This window comes from Scleropages formosus, chromosome 25 (assembly GCF_900964775.1).
Source record: "Scleropages formosus chromosome 25, fSclFor1.1, whole genome shotgun sequence".
In the NCBI taxonomy this organism is placed as follows: Eukaryota; Metazoa; Chordata; class Actinopteri; order Osteoglossiformes; family Osteoglossidae; genus Scleropages; species Scleropages formosus.
Genome location: NC_041830.1, coordinates 2,478,489 through 2,488,825, shown reverse-complemented (window position 1 = coordinate 2,488,825; position 10,337 = coordinate 2,478,489). Strand labels below are relative to the sequence as shown.

The 10,337-nt window shown below is 45.8% G+C and overlaps 1 protein-coding gene across 1 annotated transcript; it reads right to left on the bottom strand.

Moving 5' to 3' along the window:
* Positions 1 to 318: 318 nt before the first annotated feature.
* LOC108928166 (transmembrane protein 88-like) lies at positions 319 to 4,342 on the bottom strand. The gene is made up of 3 exons (XM_018741957.1): positions 4,181 to 4,342; positions 2,025 to 2,322; positions 319 to 628 (listed from the first exon to the last, which is right to left on the bottom strand). Exons 2-3 carry the CDS (start codon positions 2,319 to 2,321, stop codon positions 401 to 403), a joined length of 525 nt encoding a protein of 174 aa, XP_018597473.1. The 5' UTR covers position 2,322; positions 4,181 to 4,342; the 3' UTR covers positions 319 to 400.
* Between the last annotated feature and the right edge of the window lie 5,995 nt (positions 4,343 to 10,337).

The window sequence follows — 10,337 nt, the reverse complement described above, 5'->3', positions numbered from 1 at the left end:
AAGTGGTAAACAGGATGTTTATTTCTGCACTTAATTCTCAAGCGATCAGCAAGTTTATTTCTTCACCTATGTCCATCTGGACAAATATTGTGAAAAATAAGAGGCTTTTACATTGCACTTCTACTAGAAAGACTTACATTATTACATTACAAGAATCACATTATGTACATGACATATCCACCTGAACAATACATGATTTGGTGTTAAAACACAACACAAAATGACAGTTTAACATATAATATACACCATGTAGACTCAGTGGCTCTATTGAATATTAAACTGTTGAATTCGACCTACATTCATGCTGACTGAGTCGCCACAATGCATCTTAATAACACCCATCACTGTGTAGCTTGTTTGTGACAGCGTCCACCGTGGCGTATGTGTGCATGAGACCCGGTTAGACCCAAGCTCGTACACTACCACCCCTGGTCCAACCACTTCCATGGTGCCAAGCCCATGCCATTGGCTGAAACAGCAGGAGGAGGCGGAGTCTGAGAGCCAGGGTGCAGAAGGTCGCTGCGGCGATCACGACAAGCGGTGACATCATCACAAACCCAAGGATGATGAGAGCAGAGCAGCTGTTGTCGTTCAGATAAAGGCAGAGTGGGGCAGATGAGTTGAGCACCTGGTGAGGCGAGAGCATGAGGAGGAGGGATGAGTGAGCAAAGAGGAGGAAGGGAAGAGACACACATGGACAAGCCAGAAAAAACAGCTGTTCATCTGTTGCATGAATATCTGCAATTTTTTGCCCACCGCAGGGAATGCAGATGTGTAACAGTGATGGAATTGGCACTATTCACGCTTTGAGTAAACACACAGACACAGAGCTCTAACACTGTGACTCCGCAAGAATCTGCCTTGTGTGCAGTACCAGGTCCAAAATGTCAACCAATCTATTGTTAGGGACATTTCCAAGAATTCCCATCCCACACGGACTTGCCTCCAAGTCAGCGCAGTCATGGGAGAGACACGCACTGTGACACACACTTGCCCCATTGCATCCCCTGACTTTCAGATAGCCCCTATGAGATATTCTGCGCCAATAAATAACTACTGTGTTACATTCACACACAGTGCACATTGTAACATGCTGTACTACTCACTAACAAAGAGCTGAGGGACACAGCATCCTGTTAACATTCTGTCATGTCCTGCTTTTTCCAGTTTATCATTTAGGCTTTGCCTATTTTATTTAATTCCCTCCCCAAAAACCCTATAAGTATTGTATAAGTAATCTTTTAATGTTTAAAAATGAAAACATGCAAATCTTTTTTTATTTTCAGCATCCTCTAATTTGCCGCCATGAGACTATGTCACCCAGTCATGGGCTGTGCACATTTATTCTTTCCCTCTGTCTAATTCAGCTGTCATACAGGGACACACACATTCTCAGTCCTTCTGGGATCCACACGTGTATTTGTGTGTGTGTGTGTGTGATTTAATCCTAATACAAAGTGTAGACATTTTTAGGACTTGAGTGTGTGTTGCATTATGTGCACTGTTCGTGGCGTATGTTGCATCCCATTATTATAAAATAATTAAAGGTTTCATACAAGTAAATCACTCCAGAGCTTGAAAGAAAAAGTGGTTTTAACAATTTGTGTTCTACTTTGCTGATTTTTAAATTCTGGGCAATGTGTTTAAAGATACTATAGTGATGCCCTGGATTGTACCGTTATTCCTATATTTGGCCACCAGAGGTGTAGTTATGTGCGGATTAATTGTAATAATAACCTAAATGAAAATGCAGAAAAAAATTCTGTACAGTGCTGTGAAAGGATTTTCCCCTGTCCAGTAGTCTCCATTTTTGCAGCTTAATTTGATCACCCCCATGGCAAAACATTTCATTGTCTTCATTATCTAAGGCTCCATGATATACTGCCAGAACTGATTGAATGCAATGTCAAAAAGGGGGGCAGATGCAGTCTGTTCGCAACTGTAAGGGAACAAAAGAAGATGATATGAAAAATAATGCAAGTTTTCTCTGTGAGTGAGGCAGCGAGCTGTGGGAGTGGCCTCACCCTTGAGTGACAGAGGAAGCCAGCATACAGCAGCAGCGCGGTGGGCAGAAGCACCAGGGCGAACACGGTCCCCATGATGAGCACGCAGACCAGAGCCACGGACACATTCCAGAGCAGCAGCAGTGCCCCCCAGGCCAGGCAGCCGCAGCGTCCCCGCCGGCCGCCGCACACTTCGGCGTCGCTCAGCTCCGGAGGAGCAGGTAACATGTGTGTGCGCTCCCCCATCTCACACTCTTCGTCCTGTTCTTCCTTCTTCTTGCCAGCGCCATCCTCCAGGTCCACATCCACACCACACATGCTGTGGGTGACAGACAGTTCCAGGCAACGCTCTCTTCACATTCCTCTCATCGTTTCATACACTACGTCACCCGGCACATGACTGGTGTTTTAATACGCTTGAATTTTTAGAGCACGGATTCTTCACCAGAGCACCATGAACCCCTTAGGGGCCTGTAGATGGGCTTCAGATGGTCTGTTCAGTCTTGTTTTGAAAATAACACTGTCTAACGGTTAAAAATAATCATATTACTATGGTATCAATACCCCTGTGTGAAGGTAATACATTTTCAGTGCAACAGATTGAGTGCAATATTTTCTCCCAGTTTATTTATGGACACTTCTAGGAAGGGTCCTTATCTTCCATCATACTCATTATATTTAAATTATATTTAAGAACCTCTCTTACGGGGTGTTGCACTGAACCATCAGCTGGAAAAACCATGAGTCACTTCTAACATGTGCAGAACAAGTAAATAACAGTAGGTTACCTGGTTTTCATATCTGGTGGAGGCACAGGGTGTACGATTGTTAAATATAGATTGACTGTCTGGTGTTCAGACAGAGGCTCATCGTCTGTTTGAGTGATACTAAGTGGTGTGCTGTAATACCCTCAAATTGCTCAATCGAAAATTTAATGCTGAATCGCTGTAACGTCAAGCCATTTTAACATATATTATCTCCGTTCACACGAACACATCAGCTTTGTGAAAGATGTTAAAATCCAAACTCATATGTCATACCAGCCTATTAGAAGTCACGTGCCCTTTTTAAATATTAAAAGTATGTTTGTTAACTGATGTGGACATCAACAATACAGTTTGAAAGCATTTTTGTAATATTTTCAACAGAAGAAGACTTCCAACACCAAAAGGGATTTGGGTGAACATGCCTGAGAAATGGGAATGTTGAGCGAACATATTTGGTTTAATGTTATTTGAGTCACGCAGCTCCTTCAGCACCTCAGTCAGGGCTTGTGAATGATGCTCAAAATGTCTCCAACACCATGAATAAGGAACCAAAAAAATCCCTTTTTTCCTACTTTTCTTCTAAAGTGATGTAGTGGAAAAGAACAGCAATGAGGTGAGGTGAGAAAGACCCTGAAGCATGTGTTATACTTTCAACCACTAAAATATTCAACTGCATTATTTTACACACACGAACCGTAAGGCTCCTCTGTCAGAGTAGATGCATTACTTTTATAATAAATCTATGTATAAAAGTATATATTTACTTTTATTTATACGTAATATCTATTTATTAGTAGTTTACTTCATTTTCAAACGTGAACAACAGGAATCGAAGCAAAGAATTTATACTCTTATCTTACAGAAAGGATACACTATATTTTTGCACCATAGTATAGAAACAGATAATAAAATCACGATCGCCTCGATTTTATAATCTATCGATACTGTGTTGTTCTTCTTGTAGTCATTTCCTCGGGTCTCACGCATTTACTTTGCCTGCAGATTCACAAGCGCACAGTGACAGTTTACTAGTCCTTCAGACCTCTGCGCGAGACATAAATAAAGGTAGATTAAAAATCATATTTCTCCTTCTATCCATAGATGCGTAAACCAGGTCAGTTTTTGAGAGAACGGGCGGAACGAACTCGACAGCCAAACTGCCTGTAAAATACTGCAATAAACAAGCTAAGCCGTATAAATTTGGAGAATTAGTACGAATGCATTTTGCGGACATTAAGTATGGAGAAAATGAGATATTAAGAGTTATTCGTGTACGTCCCTGTGCAGCGTGTTGCAGGGAAATACACACAGCACTCGTGGTGTATGCTGGTGATGCTGGTGATGCTGTTATGGAAGCAGTCCGGGATGTTGCGCTCCCGCTGGGGTGAGGGATCTTTGACTGACGCTCACCTTCAATGCGTGTGCGCGCGCGCGCTCCCGATCGTGTCTTCCCGTGAAACACACCTGTGCCCGCTCGGTGTTCACCTGTTCCGCATGGCGATGTGTGAAGATCCCGCAGAAACCTCCTAAAGCCCCGTGGCGTGGACCGAGACAAGACAGTGCCACCGCGGAAAGGTGTGTGTGCGTGTGCGCGCGGGCGTGTGTGCGCGCGCGCGTATCTTCAGAAAGTGCACGTTCTGTTTTTTCGGAACTTGGTTCTTGTCTCAAGCTGAAACAGCTTAATTTCGTGAGAACCTTTGTTTACTAAGCTGAGACTTTTTCTCCAATGCCACTATGAGATGTACCCTGTTAATACAGTTCACTATTTTTACCTGTTTTACTGGAGCAGTTTATAATAGAGTACCTCAAGGGTTCAACGTGTTTGACAACTGTCTTACATATATTTCGTATGGTCACATCGTGCTATTTGCATAGGGGGTGGGGTGGCGCAGTGGGTTTGACCGGGTCCTGCTCTTCAGTGGGTCTAGGGTTCGAGTCCTCATTGGGGTACCTTGCAACGGAGTGGTGTCCCGTCCTGGGTGTGTCCCCTCCTCCTCCAGCCTTACACTCTGTGTTGCTGAGTATAGCTCCAGCTCCCCGTGACCCCACATGGGACAAATGATTTTGTACCGTGTGTGTGATATTTGCACAGAAAGGAAGAAAGTGGTGGTAAAGGCAATGGCAATGCTCCTATGTTATGTATTCTATTGGTGCAGTCTTCTTCTTGATGCCCAGTTTGCGTTTCTTTGGTGAATGACCATTTAACAGAATTTTATTTATTTTTTTCTTAGTTTTATGAGCAACTCTGGCTTATAGCAACATGAAGACGGAGACACTGTACTGTGAAATTCCAAAGACATCCGCATACATAACAGAAAGACAAAAGGTCAGAAGGTTGCAATATTTACCAGATGTTATTGTGATAAGTTAATATAATTTAAATTATTAGTTGTGATACTACAAAAATGATTTACACATGTATTTTGCTCATAATTTACTTCAGTAGGGTCCACAGCACATCACTGTGACTCATTTTCTGATACCATCTGTCTGAGCTCCCACTGCAAGGGAGCAGCTATAATCTATGGGAAAAACCTTGTCCTAAAACTTCTCATCATCTCTGCAAAAGCTCATAAATAAATGAAGACATCACACAGTTGTGATAAATAGTTCTGTGATAAATGGGCGAGAGACTAAGAGGAGGGGGTTAGAGACAGAGAGCGCTGTGGAGACAGACCAAGAGAGAGAGTGACAGAGAGACGGAACTGAGCTGGTGGTCCTTTCCGGATGTCCATTAAGCATAAATCACACTGATATGCACATTTCCACACTATGTGGCCAGTGCAGGAGAGCTGTTTATCACATAGTTTGTGCTTTCTCGCTCACATACACTCACAGAGTGTCTTCTTCCTGCTGCTCCTCCACCCTTTTTGTCTGCCACACAAACCCCATACTCCCCTTCTGTAGAATACAGATAAGGGCTTCTGCTGCTCTGTGTCTAATCAGGTAGGTTCCTCAATGCATGTGTGTGTGCGTGTGTGTTTTTGTGTAGCCCAACATCACTGCGGTGCTTGGAAAAAGGGTGGCAATGCATGGGTAACTCAAACAACACGAGTGTGAGTAAGGAGAGGTAAGTGATGATGGGATGATGAGGGGGAAGGAGCAGTGACACCTCTTATCCACCCTTTCAGGAGAGCAAGGAACGAGGCAGAAGATGTGGATCTTCAGTCATCCTGAAAAAGTGTTGCTCTCAACTGTGCTGATGCCTTCTGTCTACCAATAGTAGTGACATCTTAGCACATAATCTACCATCTAATTCATGAACCATGACCAGACTAATGGATATATGGGGGTCTGTTCATTCAGTGTATCATATACATGATTTTGTAAAATTATTTTGACATAATATTTTTAAATACAGGGGGTGCGGTGGCGCAGTGGGTTGGACCGCAGTCCTGCTCTCCGGTGGGTCTGGGGTTCAAGTCCCGCTTGGGGTGCCTTGCGGCGGACTGGCGTCCCGTCCTGGGTGTGTCCCCTTCCCCCTCCGGCCTTACGCCCTGTGTTGCCGGGTAGGCTCCGGTTCCCCGTGACCCCGTAAGGGACAAGCGGTTCTGAAAATGTGTGTGTGTGTGTGTGTGTATTTTTAAATACATAAATATGTTTTAACAAGGGGGTGCGGTGGCGCAGTGGGTTGGACCACAGTCCTGCTCTCTGGTGGGTCTGGGGTTCGAGTCCCGCTTGGGGTGCCTTGCGACGGACTGGCGTCCCGTCCTGGGTGTGTCCCCTCCCCCTCCAGCCCTACGCCCTGAGTTGCCGGGTTAGGCTCCGGTTCCCCGTGACCCCGTATGGGACAAGCGGTTCTGAAAATGTGTGTGTGTGTGTGTGTGTGTGTTTTAACAAGTTTTAGTATTTTTTTGTGTTGGGTATTTAGAGTTATTTGCTTGAAAATCACTTCAATTTTTGAAATGTACTAACTTAGGAGAAAAATGATGGATGAGAGGGAGGAGGCTGCTGCAAAGAATACAACAATTCCTTACAATCCTGCATGTCCAAAAAATACTTTCATTTTGTCAGATGAGCTGTTTGCTTGAAAATCACTTTAAGCAAATGAAGTTTCATTTTGCCAAAAAATCTGCCAGTTGTGATTTTGTCACACCCATCGCCAGACCCCAACACCTGATCTCAATCGGCAAGACCAGGGATAAAAAGGGCCCGTCCACTGCCTTCCAGTTGCGGAATCTCACTTGTGACAACTGTCCCCTTCTGCACTCTCAACCCTCCCTGGTTCTGCTCATCCCATGTCCTGTTCCTCATCATCCCCTAGCCCTGCTCCACATCTCCTTGGTTACAACCGCTCACTTTGTCCCCCGACATGACATCAGATCCTTGTCTCTGCCCAGTTCGCCTATCAACTGAGCATTGACCCATCCCCAACCACGAGAACCAACCTAGTCCTTTTGTACTGAATAAACAATCTTGCACTTCGGTCCAGCCTCCTCCGTGTCCTTTGTTCGACCTGACAGAAAATTTCGCCTTTAACATTGACCCAGCAGAGATCGAGCGTCTTCGGAATGCTGTCTCCGCACAAGGGGCGCTCCTCGGCTCGCATGAGCAGACCCTTCAGCAGATGACGGAGACAATGCAGAAAATCCTGAGCATCTTCTAATGGGTCCGCAACCCCAAGGAAGGCAGAGCGGCCACCGCTGCTTCCGCATCAGCCCCGCTGTCATCACCATTCGCCTTGGAGACAGTCCCTGCAATAGACCCCAAACTAGCCACACCCCTAAGGCACGATGGAGAAATCCCAGGGGTTTATCTTACAGTCCGAGCTGCTGTTCTCCAGCTTACCGCATGTTTATCAAACAGACGAGAGCCGAGTGACAAACCTTGTGTCCTTGTTGATGGGACCAGTCTTCGATTGGGCCACGGCAACCTAGAGGCAGTGCACCACCTTCACCTATGTAGACTTCAAAAAAATACTTTGAGGCCGTCTTTGACCATCCTGTGTCCAAAAAACCGCCGGTCACCACTTGCTGACACTCCAGCAAGGAAATATGTCCGTGTCCACCTACACTCTCCAGTTCCACACCCTAACTGCCGAGACTCAGTGGAATAGCGCCGTACAACTAGCATGTTTCCAGCAAGGCCTGAACTCCCGTACCCAAGCCAAGCTGGCATACCACGGGGAAGACTGAACACTGGACCAGTTCATAGAAAATGCCATAAAGCTGGACAACCTAGCTCGAGTACGCCTGAGGTGCCCCTGGCAACCCCCCCAGTTGCTGGCACCCTCCTGGAGTCCCTGGAGTCCATGCAAATCAGCTAAGGGCAGCTGACGTCCACCGACAGGCAACAGTGGCTCCATGGGGGGCTTTGCTTCTACTGCGGGAGTCCGGAGCACTTCTGAGCAACCTACCCAGCGAGACCACCAGAAGGAGTTCCTTGACCACAGCAACAGGTTTTGACCCCCTCTGACCAGCGTCTCAACTCTCGATGCCAATTTCTTCCACTCGCCCCTACCATGAGATTTACCACTTTGTCTTTAAACCGGCTGTCCAGCAGTCCTACAAAATTTTTATTAAATTTTCATCTCTAAGATCGTCAACTCCTCGCTCTCCTCTGGCTGTTTCCCAGCTGCCTTCAAAACTGCTCTCATTTCACCTCTGTTAAAGGAACCTTCCCTGGATCCCAATTTGGTCCAAAACTACAGACCGGTCTCCCTCCTCTGCTTCCTGTCTAAAACTCTAGAGTGGGTGGCCTGTGATCAACTGTCTGATTTCCTCACCCGGAACCATCTCCTCAATGCTTATCAGTCTGGTTTCAAAGTTGATTACTCCACTGAGACGGCCCTTCTGGGGGTGTCTGATGCTCTCCAATCCGTTAAAGCCACCTCCCTGTCCTCAGTCCTCATCCTCCTCGATCTATTTGCAGCATTCGACACCATCAACCACCGGATTTCTACTCTCCTCCCTTAGGCAGCTTGGGATCAAAGGAGCGGCACTAAGATGGTTCGAGTCCTACATATCTGACAAATCCTATCAAGTGGTCTGGCAGAGGTAGGCAAAATTAGTGAGTTGTACAATTTGGTCTATTGATCAAATTGTACAACTCACTAATTTTGCCTACCTCCTCAGCTAAGAGTCTGGGAGTAATGATTGACTCAAGTCTGTCTTTCTCTCAGCACATCGAAGCCATAACCTAGTCCTGCAGATACATCCTGCATAATATTTGTAGAATCTGTCCCTACCTCACAACTGACTCTGCCCAACTACTTGTCCAGGCCATGGTGACTTCCCGTCTGGACTATTGCAACTCCCACCTGTGTGGCCTTCCTGCTACTGCCATCAAACCTCTGCAGCTGATACAGAATGCTGCTGCAAGAGTTGTGTTTGACTTGCCAAAGCATTCCTATGTATCTCCTCTACTCATTTCTCTGCACTGGCTTCCTATAGCTGCCCGGATCAAATTCAAGACCTTGGTTATTGCCTACAAATGCATCAATAGAACTGCTCCCAACTATTTACAAGACTTGATCAACCGATACACCGCAGCCAGACCCCTTTGCTCATCTACTTCTGCTTGCTTGGTAGTTGCCGCGCACGAAAATAAAGCATGGAGGTTCTCCGTTCTGGCTCGGTTGTGGTGGAATGACCTTCCCCTCTCACCCAGAACTGCAGAAATTCTGTCTACATTCAAGCAGGGTCTGAAAACTCACCTTTTCAGGACCCACTTCACCCAAGATCTCTCCAGCTCATGTATAGTGTAAACGTTCATGCGCCATAACTTCATGATCATCCCTAGATAAGCCTTTACACAATGTTTCCTTATGTATCTTATTATAGTAAGAAAAAAAATTGTAGGAGGTTGTCAGGATTCATCTATCCTGCGTTTTATGCACCTACTTGAGCGATGAACATTGGTGCATCAAGTGGAAACTGACAAACTAGGTTTACTTAAGAATCACATGTCTGCAGCCATGTTTCTTAATGTAATGCACAAATTGTATTTTTGCTGAGATGTACGTTGCTTTGGAGAAAAGCGTCTGTGTCACGTCCCACGGCGTTACTGCCCCTCTTGGTCAGAGGCGGTGCCACTCAGTGCCGCTAGGGAACACCCATGTATCAGCTCACAGTCTCATAGGACACGGAGGTATAAAAGGAGCAAGCGGAGCAGAACCGCTTGCGGATTCTTAATCAGCGCTTCCATTGTGCTCGCTTGGCGATTAGTAGTCTCTTGTTCCCTCAGTCTGTTTCCTAGGTGTTCATGTTCCAGTCCCAAGTGCCTGTCTTGTCAGTTCCTGCCTCTTGTTCTCCAGTCCTGGTCCAGTGTTCCAGTCCGGTATTTCGTCACGTCTTGGGGTTCCAGTCACTCACAGAGTAGCATTTCACTGTTCACCGTAGTTCAAACACCGTGTGTGTTTCCTGGTCTCATGTTTCCTGTTTCACTTCTACCGAGTGTCTTACAGTCTGCACAGTGCACTTTTAACATCACCCTGCACGTGAGGTCATCCTACATTTCGTCCATGTTCAGACGTAATAACAATGCGCGTCCTTGTCGGACTCCCGTCCGGACGCTACAATCTGCTAAATGAATAAATGTAAATGTAAATGATTATTTTGATGTGGAG

Coding starts and splice junctions, on each gene's coding strand:
- LOC108928166 (XM_018741957.1), bottom strand. CDS start 2,321: ATGTGTGGTGTGGATGTGGACCTGGAGGATGGCGCTGGCAAGAAGAAG. Junction 629..2,024: donor GCTTCCTCTGTCACTCAAGG/GTGAGGCCACTC, acceptor TCGCCTCACCAG/GTGCTCAACTCATCTGCCCC.